At 54.2% G+C, this 17,771-nt stretch overlaps 1 protein-coding gene across 1 annotated transcript; it reads right to left on the bottom strand.

Annotated features, from left to right (window-relative positions):
* Positions 1–3,768: 3,768 nt before the first annotated feature.
* Positions 3,769–16,187, bottom strand: LOC116940355 (neurotensin receptor type 1-like). The gene is made up of 2 exons (XM_032950109.2): positions 14,590–16,187; positions 3,769–7,440 (listed from the first exon to the last, which is right to left on the bottom strand). Exons 1-2 carry the CDS (start codon positions 15,731–15,733, stop codon positions 7,046–7,048), a joined length of 1,539 nt encoding a protein of 512 aa, XP_032806000.1. The 5' UTR covers positions 15,734–16,187; the 3' UTR covers positions 3,769–7,045.
* Positions 16,188–17,771: the final 1,584 nt, after the last annotated feature.

Below are 17,771 nucleotides of genomic sequence, written 5' to 3'. Positions count from 1 at the left end.
GGACAGCAAAGGGCAGTGCCAAATAACCCGTTTGTTGTACTCTAACGTCTGTGCTGCCGTGTTTGTTTCCTGCCTTCGCCAACCTGAGGTGGCCAGCGTGGTGAGGAATGAGTGAAGTGTAACCCACACGGTATGGAAGACACTCATCCAGCAGTGGATTGACAAAAAGGGGCATGTACAAAGCAGTCGTGATGTCTGCTCTGGTGAAGCCTTATATTGACTTTATGGTGTTGATACGAGTTATGCCAGTTCGTTTCTGAGATATCATTTGTGGCCAGTTTCTGAAAAAGAGATGCATAGGTCAGTGGGGCCTTACCTGGTAAAATAATTGTATCCGTTGATGAAAACTTGGCACATAACGTTACTCCGAAGAAGAGTAGTGAGTGGGCTTGGGCAGGACACGTCACACTGGTAGAGGTGATAGTGGTCGAGACAAATGACGGAGTGGTAGCCAAAGGAGGGAATCACGTCCGAGGGAATTTCTACTGCTGCGGATGGAGAGATCCGTGTGCAGGCGCCGTATAGATATTTTGCATCGCAACACAGAGATGTTTATGCAGTTTACAAAAAGAGGTATTTGCAAAATTCATCACAAGTCTCCGACTCGCAAACAGCGCACACGTATTCATATAAATGAATATACTGTATATTTTTATTTTTTTAATGAATGCCTTTGTCTCGCAGTAATGGGTAATAAGAATAAATATGTTCAATTTTCACGTGCGGAATAATTTCTTCCCCACCCCCCCCCCCCCCACACTTCTAATGGAAAAAAGCTATCGACATAAATATGTTCCATTAGCGAGAGTCAATAGCCTCGATACCAAGGAGGGGTGATGACGACGACGACGACGAGGAGGAGGATGCAGAACAACAGGCCGGCCGTGCAGCGCTCGGGTGGTGACATTGAGCGCTTGGGTGACCTCGCGGCTGTTGAACGAGAACCGCGTGAATGAATGAACCAGGCCCATCAGGCTTTGTGCACACCCCCCCCCCCCCTCCGGGACCTCGCGTGTTCAGCATGTTCCCTAATCCCTCCATTCACATGTAAATCAGGCCACGCGCGATGTTCAGAATCCTGTACGGCTGCCACCACGCGTCCTGGTTTTGCCGTGACGGTCCTCCTGCCTGCTTTGGGGCAGTCCCGCTGGTTTCAAAACAAGGGCTCTCCTTGGTTTTGCCCTGATTTCACTTTGATTCGTCGCTGTAATTTATATTGGTTTAATAAAGAATTAAAGCTTTCGTGACTGCATAAATTACTCATTGTTTTTTTCGGTAAAGTCACGTATGTAGAAATAGCATAAAATTAGTTATATTGGTTTATTTTGTTTTCCTTTATAATGTTGTTGAGCCAGACCATTCTTGAAAATGAGGCGAGGCCCTGGTCTCTCCAGGTCTCGCCTAGTTAAAACAAAATGAACGTTTGGAACGTATTTGTGAAAATCGGGATTTTTTTTTTGACCCAGCTGGAAAAAATGTTCAGCTCCGTGCTCAACGCAAGCTACTGACAAAGGGCGGGGCTACGTGAGTCGTGGGCGGGGCTATCTATGTAGGGGCGGGGCTACCTGTGTAGGGTGCGGGGCTGGCAGCTCACTCCCAAGTGTCCCAGTCGAGCCTCAGGAACTGCAAGCCTTTATAAAGGTGGCACGTGGACAGCACCCACCGTCTCTCTGATCCACGTCAAAGCCAAAGCAGAGATTCTACAATCCCCTGTCGAGGGCGAAGGCCATGCTATCCATGATGTGGACGCTGTTGATATCACCACAGAGGTGCTGTGAATTGTACACAGTGATATGCGTTGGTGACTTGGGTTGGACACTGAGAAAGAGCTTCATGGCTCATCGGTTTCTTCCAGCTTCAATCAAATGCCTTTGACTACAGCAAGAATCATTGGTCATGCCATGTATACACGAATACCATGCTCACCATACGTGTGTCAAATAGTGCACGTTCAAATAGATTATCGTCGATTGGTATGTGTTTTATGTGGGAGCCGTTGGTGCAATGGGGGATGTCATTGTCCAGCAGCATCGTTAGCACGGTTGGCTACGTACGGCGCGAAAGAAGTTCAATATATATATACGTGGTGGCTAGTGTTGGTGATGGCGGCTCTCGTGGTCCAGACTGCTTGAGTCGCCGTGTGTCTCACGTGCTCGTGGGAGAGTGAATCCGTGGCCCCCCGGCTGGGAGGTTGTTGCCACTGGATTCGTGTTTGTGGCTGTGGGCAGACCTGGGTCGTTTGGTTATCTCTGTCCCCGGGACAATAGACAGAGTTAAGACCCCCCCCCCTTCCTCTACCATTTTGACAAAGATCCCCATAAAGGCTTCAACAGACTGTTGGGGCAAGTGCTGTTAGCAAACACCGATGAAGGCCGGCAATGAACACGAGGGGGTTTGTGATCGTATTTCTAAGAACCTGAAATTGGGCTGATGACTAAAGAAGATGAACACACAGCCTCACTTGTCTTAATAATAACAAATGTAACGTGCTTTCATCCGTGACCCCTCTAGAGTTTTGGCCCGTGAATAAATTCCCAGTCTGCCTCCCCTCCCCCCTGCTGCCCCCCAGCTAAATCCCTGCCCTGGCAGTGAGCAGAGAGAGGGAACGGCAAACTGAACCCGGAGTGTTTGCTGATTTAGACTAATGCGCAATTAGGGGGGCGATGTTGGAAAACGACAGCGGCTGCTGCGCCTTATGATGAATACGGACGTGGGAAGTGATGGCGCTCGCACTCTCTCGCTCTCTCTCTCCTTCTCCCTGTGTCCGTGCACTGCATGGCTAAGAGCGTTCATTCGTCTCATTTTGCTCCTCTCGCTCGCGAGGATCCTTCACCGTTCGCGCCGATCACTCGGCACCCGATGAGGATTGATAGCTCCGCGTGGCGTGGCGTGATATGGTGGAGGAGGGGAAGGCGAAGGGTGCGGTGGTGGCTGGAGAAGTGAAGCCTGAGATGGTGCGCTCCCAGCAGTAGCCCACCACTGCTAGTTCTCATCTTAGCCCTCTTCTCGGCCGCCACATACCTACCCAACTGTTTCCTATTCCTCTCTGACTCTCCTACTCATTGACCCCCTGTCCACACACCCCCCTCTCCACCCACAGATGCCCACTAACACATCCATATCCCCTAATATCGCCATCATCTCTCTCTCTCTCTCGTTTTTGCCCATCTCAGGGAATGGCTCTGCCACCCGGGCGGACAGTTTTAATCAGGCCTAACCACTGCCGCTATGCTCCAGCAGTGTGGAGGCGAGGAATGGTGGATCACCGCACGAATGGAGTGAAACTCCCTTCCCTTGCCAGGGAAAGGCGGGACTGCAAACAATGTGGACTCCACCTGTTCCGTCTGTACGGGATGGAGTGTTCCCCTCCCCAGTGCGCGTGGGTTTCCACTGGGTGCTCCGGTTAACGCCCACGTGTAAACCCCGATTCATTGGCCGATTGCACCTTCATATATAGAGGATCGCAGAGATTAGGTAATTGTTGGTCGCGCCGGCTTAATAAACTTTAGTTGTTACAATTAATACACTTCAGTTGTTACAATTAATGATGAATCTCGTAATGGTCGTGGGAGGCCACCCGCACGCTGTCCAGTTCGTGGAGTGGAGCGGCAGAGCGCGAGACGAGGCCGCGTTTACTGAGTTTGAGTCGACGAGACCCAGCCCCGCGTGACGCGGACTCGAGCCGAGGCCATGCGAACACGGGGAGGAGGGGGATGGTAACCCACTGAGGTAACCCAGCGGGTAACCTACACGCAGGCGATACACAGATCAGTAGGGTCACGCGCAGGTAACCCATTTTAATTGACGCAGGTAACCTTCACACAGGTAACCCAGTGGGTAACCTACATGCAGGCGATACACAGATCAGTAGGGTCACGCGCAGGTAACCCATTTTAATTGACGCAGGTAACCTTCACACAGGTAACCCAGTGGGTAACCTACATGCAGGCGATACACAGATCAGTAGGTTACATGCATGTAACCCATATATACCTCAAGGGGTTATCAAGGTAAACTAAAACTATTTAAAAACAGAAAAAAACATTTTACGAATTTAACCAGGTCACCCAAAACACAACCCACAGGTAACCACACGTAACTCACACAGGCGACCCATCGTTTACACAGGTGACCCATAAGGTGACCCAGGCACAGGTAATAATCGATACATAACTCATACATAAAGCCAAAGCGATCTCCTGCTGCTCAAGTGAGCATGAAGGCGGTGTTCATCTTCCGTTCACAGCCTTGAACCAGTGGTACAAATTCCACATTCATATGGTGGGGGCGAGTATATCCATAGGACAACCACTGTTGCCTTTCCCACAAAGTGGTACCAACTTTATCGACCCCGGTAAGATTATGGGCTGAGTCAATCCCCAACCAGGACAAGTAATCTACAGGGTGTTTTAAAAAGAGGGACCCAATTTCAAAGCAGTATATTTCACGACGGCAACATGTTACAATTACACAAAAAGTTACAAACGGTTTAATGAGTTATTACGTTTTACTAACCATTTATAAATGCTCTATGTGCCCTCCACCTGCTGTACGGACAACATCGAGACGATAGTTGAATTCGTCCCAAACGCCTTTCTTCTCACGTTTCCCTTTGAGGTGCGTGGTCGCCCTGTGCTCTTCCCCTTACATAAACAGCAGCCCGTGTCCTCAAATTGTCGGTACCAACGACGAATGCTCTGACATTGGCGGATCAATGCCAAAACGCCGTTGAAACGCACGCTGCACCGCAATTACGGATTCAGTCTTGCTGAGCTGCAGAACGCGAAACGCCTTTGTGTTGCGGGGTTGTAATCTTGCGAATGACTGAGGCTCGGGGCTGTTTGTGCGCTGGGAGAGGCATCTCGCGGTAATAATTTGAAACTTTATGCGCCGCCCTTTCAAGTGGTAAGAGTTTCACTCATGGGCGGTTCGTGGTTGCAGAGACGTAGCGATTTCAAATCGGGTCCATCTTTTTGAAACACCCTATATAACGCACACAGGTAACCTATACAAAGCTTAAATAGGCACCCATATATAGCTCACGTGGTTACCCATACATAGCTCAGACAGGTAACCCATACAATGGTCACATAGTTATCAATACATAACTCACACGTTACCATATATAGCTCACACAGGTACCCATACACAGCTCATACAGGTACCCATACAGCTCACAGGTGCCCATATATAACTCACACAGGTACCATGCAGTGCTCACACAGGTAACTCATGCGCACGTGACCCATTAGGTGACCCACGCACAGGTGTGGCCGCTTCGTCACACGTGACCCGCCCGGCCCGGGGTTCAACTGCGACTCCGAGTGAGTGAGCGATTGTTAGCCTTCGTGTAATGGTGAGTGCTTTGTATTGGTGAGTGAGTTGGTGAGTGAGGTTAGTGAATGAATTGGAGAGTGTGTGTGGGTCGGTGTGTGTGTGTATGTTGGTGAGTTGCTGATTTGGTAAGTGAGGAGGTTAGTAGTGAAGTGCTCGTGTATTGGTGAGTGAGGAGGTTAGTAGTGAAGTGTTCGTGTATTGGTGAGCGAGTTGGCGAGTGTGCGTTGGTGAGTGCTGGTTCGTTTTTGAGTGAGCGATCACGAAATTGCGACTTTGTGAGGTTGCAGCCAGACGATAGCAGTACAGCAATGGATTATCGAATCTATCTGTGAGGAGCTTTGGGTTTTTACCTCCTATGCGTGGTGAGTTTTCTCGGGGAACTGCGGGGTTCTCCCATGCGAAGCCAGTGATCCGCTCGTGGCTCTATTGCCGTTATTAATTCGCCCAAACATCCCAACGCAGGACCCTCCAGAATACGAGGCTTGAGACTCGGTGAGGATATCTTAGGGGGGGGGACAAGAAGTGGCAATAATATTATATTAATATTAGTATTTATTGAGGAATTATCCCAAAGTCCCAATGGGTTCTGCTGTTTCCTTCAACTCTAAGCCAAACAATCATTCGTGGAATGGACCAAACATCACCGTCTTGAGACGGCAAATGTGGCTCATGCCTGGCCACACAACCTTCATCACCATCAGCTACAGCAAACGCGCCACTTGGTGATGATGGTGGTGTTGCTGCGTTGGCAGTGGTCCACAAACAACAAAAACTTTACACATACGTCAATGTCACTGTGTGGCCTTAAAAATGAAACAAAAATAATTTTATAAAATCACCAGATTTAAATCATGTGACCGTATTACTTCTATTCTTTCCTCCCCGCACTGGCAGGGAGGAAAGATAATCTAACAGCATCCACTGTAGGCGTATTCTTCTCTCGTTTAAGGCCTTGCATGGGTTGGCTCCTAAATATCTCACCACTGATCTGCTTAAGTTTAATATATTCCACTGAGAAAACTTGGATTTGCTGATTGTGGTCTAAACTAATTACGGTATTCCAAAGACCAGAGACTTTGTTCGATGGGAGACAGAGATTTTTGCAGCCAGGCTCTGCGATTGTGGAATTGCCTTCCTCCTCAGTCCGTTAGGGAATCTGAGTCTATTACACTTTTAAATTGCGTCTTAAATCCCACGTGTTTTTTACAGCTGACTTTCTCCATCAATTAAGCTTCATGTATTGCGCTTTGAGGCATTCTGTGATTGGCGCTACAGAAAACTGTTTATTCTTATAATAAATCATAATTACATAACCCATCTTTACAGCACGCGAATCGTTTATTAGATTATTTTTAGAATTTTAAGGCCACCCTCAGCGTAATTGACGAATGTGTGGAGAGTCTAATTATAATCATTAATCTGCATATTTATCACATGAGCAAAACTCCAATCGGTGTCGCAGCTTATAAAGATAAAATGTTTTATTCCATCGGCATATTATATTTTTGGTGTTTCCAGATCAATGCCATTAATATTTTCAAGCATCATTTTTTTCGCAAGGAAACTTGCGCTTGTCTAAACAAAATGCTTCTGGCTTACCAGATGCAATTGCCAAGATCACCCCGTATAAGCTTTGGGGAGCCCCCTGTTGAACGCAATGAGATTGCGTCCGGGAGTTATCTATCACTCATCACCACCATCATCACCGTCACTCGGCCAGGCGGCTCCTGATGGTGGTCGCGGCTCGGCGCTCAGTCTCCCGTCTGGAGGTGGTCACCTCCGTGGAGGTGACCGTGCGACTCGGGAATCCGCCGCGTGCGGCAGCGTCGGCGCCGCGCCGCGACCCCGAGGCGGCGCGTTCCCGTCGGGCCCTCGCGGGCCACAGCGTCTCCTTGCAGGCGCGGCGGAACTGCTTGGACGAGATGCTGAAGAGCAGCGGGTCGAGGGCCGAGTTCAGGTACCAGAGCGGCAGCGCCAGGTACATCTTGACGATGGTGTAGACGCGGTGCACCGTGGGGTTGTTCCAGTCCGCGATGTATATGTACATGAGCGACGCGATAGTGTCCGGCGAGTAGCACACGAAGAAGCTGAGCACCACGGCGCCTTCTCGCGAGCAGAGGGCACGGGTGAGGGGGGGTGGAAGAGGGTGGTTAGAGTGAGGGCGGCACGTGGAAAAGGGGGCATGGATATGTGAACGGTGACGCGGGCGACACGAGGGAGGAAGAAGACACGGGGGTAGGGAGAAGAGGTTAAGGAGGCGAAGGAGCGGGAGACGAAGCCACGGGGTCCACGTTGATAGTTAGGGGGGGGGGGGGGGTGATACACATTAGAGAACAGGGGGACAGTGGAACACCGGGGGCAGGGCGCAGGGAGCAGGGTGATGAAGGAGGGAGATGGGACACGAGGGTTTGGGGTGAGCCTGTGGCACAGAGAGAAGGGCGGGGAGGAGGGAGGCACGGGAAGAGGAGGCGAGACACGGGGGGTCGCAGTTAAGCAGAGGCCGCATAACGAGGCATGGCAGTTGTCGGAGCGCGAGTAATTAAAATGACAAACATAATGTACAGCTCCTGTGTTAATCCACGGCTGGATCCAAGCTTCCACGGGCCCTGTCGATCGTGGGAATTGTTTGACCATACCTTACCGCGCTGGTGAGTCCGAGTCGGTGAAGGGGAGGGCCCCACAGCCGATCCACATCATGAATGTTAGCCATGGCCGGGAATTGAACTCGGCTCGTGGGTTCCATAGAGAAATTGCGTAAACCATTGTGCCGCCGTTCCATCCGACCCCGTGGAAAAATATATCACGAAACCGACCCACACACCCACACCCATACATGAGCGAGGTTTAGTGTTGTGGGCGGGTGACGAAGGTGAGTGTTGGTGAGCGGCTGAGTGAGCTGGGTGAGTGTGAGCGAGTTTTCGTTAACGTGCGGGCGAGCACAGAGTTAAAGAGTCGGTGCGATTGTGAATGATGGGCGAGGGACGTGGGTGAATGAGTGAAGATCGGGCGGGTCGCGTAGGCCAGCGAGGTGATCTGTGTAAGGCGATGTGAGTGTGGGTTAGCGGAGCGTTTTGGTGAGCGTGTTGGTGCGGATCGCATTCGTGCCGTCACCACTCACGGCCGCTGTCACGTGGGCGGGGGTCAAGCGCCCAGCAGCGTACGCGGAGGAGCCGGAGCCAGATGAGTGCAGTGGAGGGGTCGTGGGGGATGGGGCGACTGGTGGGGTGGGGGGACTATGTGTGTGTGAGTGGAGGGGGGCTGTGTGTGTGTGAGTGAAGGGGGGGGGCTGTGTGTGTGTGAGTGGAGGGGGGGGGCTGTGTGTGTGTGAGTGAAGGGGGGGGGGGTTATGTGTGTGTGAGTGAAGGGGGGAGGGGCTGTGTGTGTGTGGAGGGGGGGGGGGCTGTGTGTGTGTGAGTGAAGGGGGGGGTTATGTGTGTGTGAGTGAAGGGGGGAGGGGCTGTGTGTGTGAGTGGAGGGGGGGGGGCTGTGTGTGTGTGAGTGAAGGGGGGGGGGCTATGTGTGTGTGAGTGAAGGGGGGAGGGGCTGTGTGTGTGTGTGTGAGTGGAGGGGGGAGGGGCTGTGTGTGTGAGTGGAGGGGGGGGCTGTGTGTGTGAGTGGAGGGGGGGCTGTGTGTGTGTGAGTGGAGGGGGGGGCTGTGTGTGTGAGTGGAGGGGGGGGCTGTGTGTGAGTGAGTAGAGGGGGGGGCTGTGTGTGTGTGGAGGGAGGGGGCTGTGTGTGAGTGAAGGGGGGGCTGTGTTTGTGTGAGTGGAGGGGGGGGCTGTGTGTGTGTGAGTGGAGGGGGGGGGGCTATGTTTGTGTGAGTGGAGGGAGGGGGCTGTGTGTGTGTAAGTGAAGGGGGGGCTGTGTGTGTGAGTGAAGGGGGGGGGGCTGTGTGTGTGTGAGTGGAGGGGGGGGGGCTATGCGCGTGTGAGTGGAGGGGGGGGCTATGCGCGTGTGTGTGAGTGGAGGGGGCTGTGTGTGTGAGTTGAGGGGGCTGCGTGTGTGTGTGAGTGGAGGGGGCTGTGTGTGTGTGTGAGTGAAGGGGGGGGGCTATGTTTGTATGAGTGGATGGGGGCTATGCGCGTGTGAGTGAAGGGGGGGGGGCTGTGTGCGTGTGAGTGGAGGGGGGCTATGTGTTTGTTAGAGTAAAGGGTGGGGCTCTTCTTTGCGACAACAAAGACGATCCGAGCGAGTGACGCACGACACGAGGAGACAGCGAAGGCTGCGGGGTAGGCGGGAGGGGAGTGAGCGAGGGGGTTCACAGGTGAGTGTGATAGTGGGGGTGGGGGGCTGCGGGGGGCACCAGGTGAGCGGAGTGGGGAGGGGTGGAGTGATTGATTAATGCTCAGAATTCGACACAACGCTCGCTCCGAGTGGCCGGAGGAGAGGGGAGGCGTGAGCGGAGTGGGACTTAGAGGAAGTGGTTGTGGGGGTGCGTTGAAGGCGAGAGGGGGGGGGGGCGATAAGTGGGTTCATATTTTTCTCGCTGGATTGTTTGGGTTGATCAGCCTCCCACCCCACCCCGCGTTCCCCGCTACTTCCCGCTGCCTCGCAATTACGCCTCTACCCGTCTCCTTTTCATCCAAATGTCAGGAGCGGCGCTGGAAACAGTGCAGAGGAGGAAGAGTCACACGGGATGCGGTGCGGGCGGAGATGCGAGGTGAGATGAGAGGAGATCTGAGATGAGATGAGGGCAGATCTGAGATGAAATTACAGGAGATGGGATGAGAGGAGATGTGAGTTGTAAGACGAGACGAGGTAAGATGAGGTGAGATGACGTGTAAGGAGGTAGAGTGAGATGTCTCCGAGATGCGCCCAGCGAGAACAGCGAGCGAGTGACTGATGTGTGAACACCGTCACGAGACACCCTGCACCCTGAAATCAAAACCTGCACCCAGTACAGGTACGTACACCCTGCACTCAGCACCTAACTCAAGCACACCTTAATCTTGCATCCCTGCTTTTTTGGGTGCTGCACGTGGGAGATGCGCGTGGGATGAGGAGGAGCAGGAGGAGAAGCAGGACTCCGTTCCGATGAAGGATTTTGAGAAAGATATTGAAGAGGAGGAGGATGAGGGTGTTCAAATGAAGGAGATTGGCGGAACCCGGCACACCCACACCCTGCGCTCTTCACCTAAACCCGATTGTGTGTATGTACGGTGAACTTCTTTAACACCGCACGTAGCCAACCGTGCTAATCGGAGGTGCGGGGGAAGGACAACAAACTAAACCCTTCGCAAAAGCATCCAGCGACAAACCAGCACCCCGCACTAAAAGCACCGAACATTCAGACCAAACACCCAGCTATGAGTGGAAGTCTCCAAGGAGACACGAAGATGCACAGCGCCCAGGGCGGGGGGGGGGCGTGGGGGGCTATTGTCTCCACACTCCGGGATGAGCTCCTTAATGAAGGAGACGCGTCCGAGGAGAGGGGTCGTGGGGAGCGGGGTGGGAGGTGGGCTCCTCCGCAGTGAGTAATTATGGGTTGGCTCTTCTCTCGATGGGTAAATCTTCAGCACCCGCCCCTCCCCCACCGCCCCCACCCTTCTACCCCTCCCCAAGCTGAGTTGCCGTACCACCTCCTCCACCACCTCCTCCTGCCCCCCCCGCTCACTCCCCCAGGGCTTAATCCGCGCCGCTCCCAGGAGCCGCCTCGGTACGTGACCTCGCCCATGCGTTCCGCTGCTGCTGCACGTGGGAGAGGCGCGTGGCATGAACAGGAGCAGGAGGAGAAGCAGGACACTGTTCCGATGAAGGATTTTGAGAAAGATCATCTTCCTCGGTTCTTTCGGTAAAGTCACGTAGAATGAGAACAAAATAATAAAATAAAACAATTTAATTCTCACGACGTTTCGGCCACAACACAAGTGGCTTTCTTCAGGTGAAAGGAACAAACCTGTCGGGACGGCAGAGCTCATTGTAGCGCTGTCGTCCCGACAGGTTTGTTCCTTTCACCTGAAGAAGGCCACTTGTGTTGTGGCCAAAACGTCGTGAGAATTTTATTGTTTTATTTTATTATTTTATTCTCATTCTACGTGACTTTACCGAAAGAACCAAGGAAGATGAATCCTTGCAGTCACGAAAACTTTAAATCGAAATTTGAGAAAGATGTTGAGGAGGAAGAGGTTGTTGTAAAGGAGGAGTTTGTGGAGGAGATAAGAGGCGCCCGCTGGAAGCTGGGAGCCAGCGAGAGATGTTGAGAACTGCAGGTGGGTTGCAGGAAGTTGCTGGGTAGTTAATTGGGGGGGGCGTGGGGGGGGCTACAGTGGGCAGCTGGGATCTACAGGGGGGGGGGCGTGGCCGCACCCCCGCAAGCCGCTAATGAGAGTGCAGGGATGAAAGCCTCGATCCGCGTTCTCGGGGCGGCGTGCGACCGGCGACTTTCAGCTTAAAAAGCGCCGCGGCTGTGATGTCTCGAGTGGAGAATCTTCCACGGATTGCCCCTCTCTCTCCGCCGCCTACGACCCACGCGTCGCCAAATCTCCGCTAATTGCAGCGCCCGAGGGCCCTGCCTCGTCCACGTGGCCTCCTCTCTCTCCCTCCCTCCTCGTCTGGCGAGTTTCAACTGCGGTGATGGAGCCTTGACCTCCACTCCACCCATCCCCGGCGGATGAATAATGTACGGAGATTTAATTTTTTATCAAACGGATGGAGGAGGCCGCGAGCTGCTCGAGGATGGAGGAACCTCTGAAGGGTGCGATGAAGAGGCTGGGAAGGAACCCACTTACTGTACTGCCGAGTTAAGGTTGAGTTTGGTGATTTGTGTCTCGCGGCGCGTGATTGACTGCGGGATGAATCTCTTTGTGATCCACCAACCCCGCATACTGCCCATAGAATATTAACTTTCTTCTTGAGAGAATGTAAAGGAACTCAGATAATAATAATATTCTTCATTAGGTTTGTATTATTATTTTTGTTACCCCACCACTCTGTTAAGATGACATCTATATGACTCAACGCTAACTCAAACATAACTCAACCCTAACTCAACTACAGCTCAACCATAACCCAACCCTATCTCAACCATAAATCAACCCGAACTCAACCCGAACTCAGCCCGACCTCAACTCAAACCTAACTCTAACCCGAACCATTGACCTAATCCTCTATAAAACCCGAAACCCTAACTCAATCCTAATTCTCTCTAAAACCCTAAATCCTAACTCAATGCTAATTCTAACCCGACACCCAGCGGAATGGGGCGAAAGATGACGATGACGTAACGCGTGGGAAGCTTCTAATCTCAGCACACCGCCTCCACCTGATTAACTTTTACAAATCTCTGCGTGATCCACCGACCTTCGCCTGCAAAGCGCCGCGATCACGTGGGTGCACCACCATCACCACTCCCACCACGCCCAATCAGAGATCATCCCGGTAACGATTTAATGGTCGCTTTCGCGACCATTAATAAAGTGTTTTTTGGGGGGGGTTAAATCGCGTAAATAGAAATGTGTCATTAAACCCGCCACAACCCGACACAGCCAATTAGTAACGTTTGCTATGTAACCAAAACGTGCCAATTAGTTACTAAAGGTGCGATGGCGAACCTTGGGATAGGTCATCCCATCCTCTGGCGCCTTGCCTGTTACGTTACAGCATCACACTGCCTGTACTAATGCACCCAGCCACCAACTACAACATTGTCACATTTATCGCCGTATGGTTCTTATCTCACGGCGACTGAACCATCAGGTTGGGCCGAGTACGTTTGTGTGCGTGTGTGGTGGGGCGCTGTGCGCTACCAACCCGACGGCCCCAGTTCCATTCCCGCTCACGGCCACCAACACCAGTGACGTTTGTCTGAACCGTTCCTGAGCCTCGTCTAAGTCGACTCAACCTCAAATTCATACCTGATGCGGTGTGTAAACAATGCCACTATGGAGACGAAGGCGGTCAGGCGTAGTGCTGACCACCCACCACCTCGTGTGCCACGGTGCCGACCTTCATAGGTGCTACTTGCTAACAGCACTCGCCCCCAAAAGTCTGTTTAGACGATACATGGGATCTGTGGTTGGCGGCGGCGTGGGGGGTCTAACTCCAGGCCCTCCAGACCGGGCAAGGGGCACAAGACCTCCGTTGTTTCCCAGTCGTGCAATCGCTGCCCTTCCCGGTACCTTCTCGCGATCGCCATCAGAGCCAATGCCGTTCCCTCTGCGAGTGCTTACGCACCGAGTTCGTGATCGGCGTTGTGTTATTTTGATTGTTTTATGGATTGTGGTTCCGCTTGTTTATCTCATGGAAGCCTCACCGAGTCTCAAGACTCGTTTGCAATATTTAAAAATAGTGTCACTATTCGTTTGCCAATTAAAACAATTGTCATCAGAAAACATTTTACATTTTTGATTATCATCAGGCTCCATTCAGTTGTTAAGTGCAGTCCCCAACCATTATTCGCAAATTTATGTTCTCTCTGTTTAGGTGCTATGAAGAAGGGTGATTGCCGGAAACGTCGCCTAATATAAATAGAGGTGTTAAGGCCGTGTCATTGACGAGAGTGTTGGGTTGTGTTTGTTGACTGTCAACGCTACTGCCAACGCAGTAGCAACAGCAATATAAACATTTTTGTTAAATAAAATATAATTCCGGAGGGTCCCGCTAAATTTTCGCAGTAGGAAGGGACGATATTGCTGCTGAGTGTGATGCCAATTGAGTAATTTGTTGGTATTGTGTTCCTTGTCCAATGCCAGTTACATTCAACATGATTTTTTTAATTAGCTGTGGGAGAAAACCGGTGAATCCGGGAAAAAGCCATGCAGAACAGGATGAGAATATGCATACTCCGCAAACATAAAGGCAAAGGCATGGAACCCAGGACATGCTTACTTTGAGGCACTTGGACACTCTGCCGCTCTGACTTGTGTGCGGGCATGAGGCGTCGGATAACTTTGAGCGAACGGGATACTTCCCCGTGGCTGCAGTCACCCTTATGTGTAAAGGTCCTCTCTATCTACCCGTTGCGTGCGCGTACGCCCAAGTACAGCCCTCTCTGTCAATCCACTGCTGGATGAGGGCCTCTGCAGGCCGCGCGGGTCGCGATGCGGATGGGATGACCACACTTCAGCACGCTGGACAGCGCCCCGCATTGCTGTAAGCGAGATTCGTAGAATCACAGCACAACGCATGCACTATTGTCCTGCGTGATTCTATGCACCCACGTCTCTGGTAACCCCGCCGTTATAAATATGCCCCCTTTGTCGTGACCCCCCGTGCGGTTACCCCGCTGCAGTTACTCCGCTGTACAGTAGTTACCCAGCAGTCGAATGGCTTTCTGCTGCTGAGCGCGCCTCCTCTGCGTCATCCTCTCAAAGGTCCCCGCGTCTCTCACGTCCGGGTTGAGCAGCGCCTCGGAACCGCCGAGGCCTCCAGCGGCTCTTCTCGTCGCGGGCCCCCCATCTCTCGTAGGCCTCTCCCCTTTCGCGTCTCTCGGCGTCTGGGCCCCAGCCCCGGCAGCCCCCCCATCCGCCGCGGCCGCTTTCCCGCGGGCCTCTGTACCTGCACCTCCACTCTGACACCCGCGCGGCGCGGGGGTGGAGGAACCGGCGCTGAGCCTCATGCTGGGGCAGAAGGAGCGAAGGATAAGGCTGTAGAGCACCGAGATGAGCACCATGGGTACGATGAAGCACACGAAGCACTTGACGTGCGTGATGCGCGTGAACATGGGCGACGGGTCCTTCTCGGTGAGCTCGCACACCGTGGTCATCACCACCGAGAAGTTGGTGGCGTTCGCGCCCGCGTAGTCGTACACGTAGGCGCGCACCTGGCCGTACACGAAGGCGTAGGGCAGCGCTGAGAGCGCGGCCAGCAGCCACACGCTGGCGAGCAGGCGGCGGATGCGGGAGCGGCGCACGAGCGAGAGGGCGCGGATCGGCTGGCAGATGGCGAGGCAGCGCTCGAGGCTGAACACCACGATGCTCCAACTCGTGGCGGTGTAGGCGGCCTGGCGCAGCATAAAGTAGAGCTTGCACGCCGCGTCGCCCAGCCGCCACGGGTAGTACTCCCAGTAGGAGCGGTAGAGAGTCGCGGGGATGGTGAGCAGGAGGGCCAGGTCGGCGCACGCCAGGCTCAGCAGGTGGTAGCGCACGCTGCTGTGGCGCAGCCGCGTGTGGCGGGCGCTCACGTAGGCGGTCAGGAGGTTGCCGGCCACGCCGAGAACGAACAGGGCCGCGAACACCACGGTTAGCGGCACGGCCACGTGCGGCGGCTCCTGCCGAGGCGCGCCGATCAACAGCGCGTCCTCGTAGAGAGGCGGACCGGGCGCGCCCCCCGGCAGGTCCGGCCGTTCCGCAGGGGGGTCCGGAGCGTCTCGCTGAGCGTCGAGGGGGTCCTCCCCAGTCGCGCCACGTCCTGGCCCTCCGCGCCACGTCCATACCTCCGTCTCGCTGCTGTTGTGCATGGTAGCGGGGGTGGGGGCGGGGGGTCTCACTCGTACGATCTCTCCCTCTTTCTCTATCGCCGCGTCTCTTTCTCACTCTTTCCCCCCACTTCTCTTTCTCGCGCGCCCTTCGCGTTCTCTTCGTTCTTTCCGCACGCGCGGTACCTGTCCGCTCTGTCCCGCGCCCTCCTTGCCCTCTCTCCTTGCCCTCTCTCCTTGCCCTCTCTCCTTGCCCTCTCTCCTTGCCCTCTCTCCTTGCCCTCTCTCCGTGCCCTCTCTCCTTGCCCTCTCTCCTTGCCCTCTCTCCGTGCACTCTCTCCTTGCACTCTCTCCGTGCACTCGCGCGCGCTCTCTTCCTCCCCCCCTCGCTGTCTTCCTCGGCGATGAGGAACGGTCGCTCCTCTCTCCGCTCCGAATCACTTCGCTCTGTCACTGATGACGGCGCGGAGCGAGGGTGGGAAGGAATGGGGTGAGAGGCGCGCGGTGGTGGGGGGGGGGGGGAGCGAGGTGTGTGGCGCGGAGTGGGGGTGGGAGGGTGGGGGGGGGGGCGAGTTGCGGGGGCCCCGTAACCGCTCGCACCTCTTCGTCTCATCAGCAATTAGCGCGAGAGACCTGGCACGTGCGTGCGCGCGCGGGCGGGCGGAGCGGTGAGGGGAGGCATGGGGGGAGGGAGGTGCGGGGATGAGGAGGGAGGGATGGAGGGAGGGGAGGATTATTTGTGATGGTGAGTGGGTGGGTGGGGGGGTCAGTGATGAGTGACGTTGGTTCCTCGGCGCTAAAAAAAAACAGATGTGCATTACATCGTAACGCCACCTCTTGCTGACGAGGTTGATCTGTGCTTGAAACCTCGCCGCCGTTATTTCCCATACACCACCTCCCGCTGTAGACGTGGATGTTCGGCTCGTGCGCGCCAATGCGGTATACAACACGAACCGAAAAGAAGAACCCCCCCCCCCACCCTCCCCCACAAAACTCCCAATATTCGTTCACCCGCAATTTATTCCGCGACCTGACGCGGTATCGACGTTGCGACTCGGGGCAGCTGTAAACATCTCACGCGCTGCATCGACCTCGCCCGCGTCGCGTTCCCAAGCGCGACGACATGCAGCGCGGGTGACGGAGAGCCGTCGTCGTGGGCGCGCATTCGCACGTGCCACGCGTGCAGCGCTTGCTCACTCCACTGCTGGATGAGAGCCTCCCTCCACACCCCCCCTCCCCCCCCCCCCCACATCGTGGTCGGTCGTGGGGGCTTGTCTGACCGTACTTCACCACGCTGCTGATGGTGCTGATGGTGCTCAGCGGCGGTTTGTGCAGTGGCATCTGTATGTTGTACCCCTGGACAACGACACATGTCATATGCTGCGCGTATACAATGCAAGACGCCTTACAGCGGAAGCACACGCGGAGTTGTAACCTACGGGGGCTTGCCAGGTGCCGCAGGCATCGGCTCCGCGAGGAGCGACCGGGCCGGGCTGAGTGTGACCCCCCTCGTGTGCGCGGTGAGGTTTTCCCCTGAAGGTCTTTCGGTTTGCTTGCACTATGGAGCTGGGCGCTCATTGGAGGCACTGATCGGGCCACGCGCGACAAATGTGGCAGGAACCTTCTAAACAACAAACAACAACAAAAAGAGTCTCGAGACTCGGCGAGTATTTACTGGCGAAATATAATTTATGACTCATTTAATTTGGCCCATACCAAATTCTTCTTCGTCTTCCTGCGTACGGCTGATGGTGTAGATGCAGAACATCAACGACAATTTCACATTCAGGTGGCCAAACCCAGAAAACCGTGTCAGGAACGACAACTTAATCTAAAGATAGATATATCTATATATAGATAGATATATCTAGACACAACAGAGGATCGCAGAGATATTGGCAACTGTCGGAAGCGCTGGCACCCTGCCGCGTGGCTGCCGCTGTCATTCCCCGCACGCCGTGGCTCCTCCTGCTCCTGCTGCTGGCGCCTCCGAGCCGGCCTCTCGCTCTCTCTCGCTCTCTGCGTGAGTGAGTGAATGCTGTGCAGCGACGGCGTCGCGTTACAAACGATTATGACGACA

This window comes from Petromyzon marinus, chromosome 8, assembly GCF_048934315.1.
Source record: "Petromyzon marinus isolate PM22_M1 ecotype Great Lakes invasive population chromosome 8, UKy_Petmar_22M1.pri1.0, whole genome shotgun sequence".
NCBI lineage: Eukaryota > Metazoa > Chordata > Hyperoartia > Petromyzontiformes > Petromyzontidae > Petromyzon > Petromyzon marinus.
Note: the sequence above shows the minus strand (reverse complement) of the source record. Positions and strands in the feature narration are given on the sequence as shown.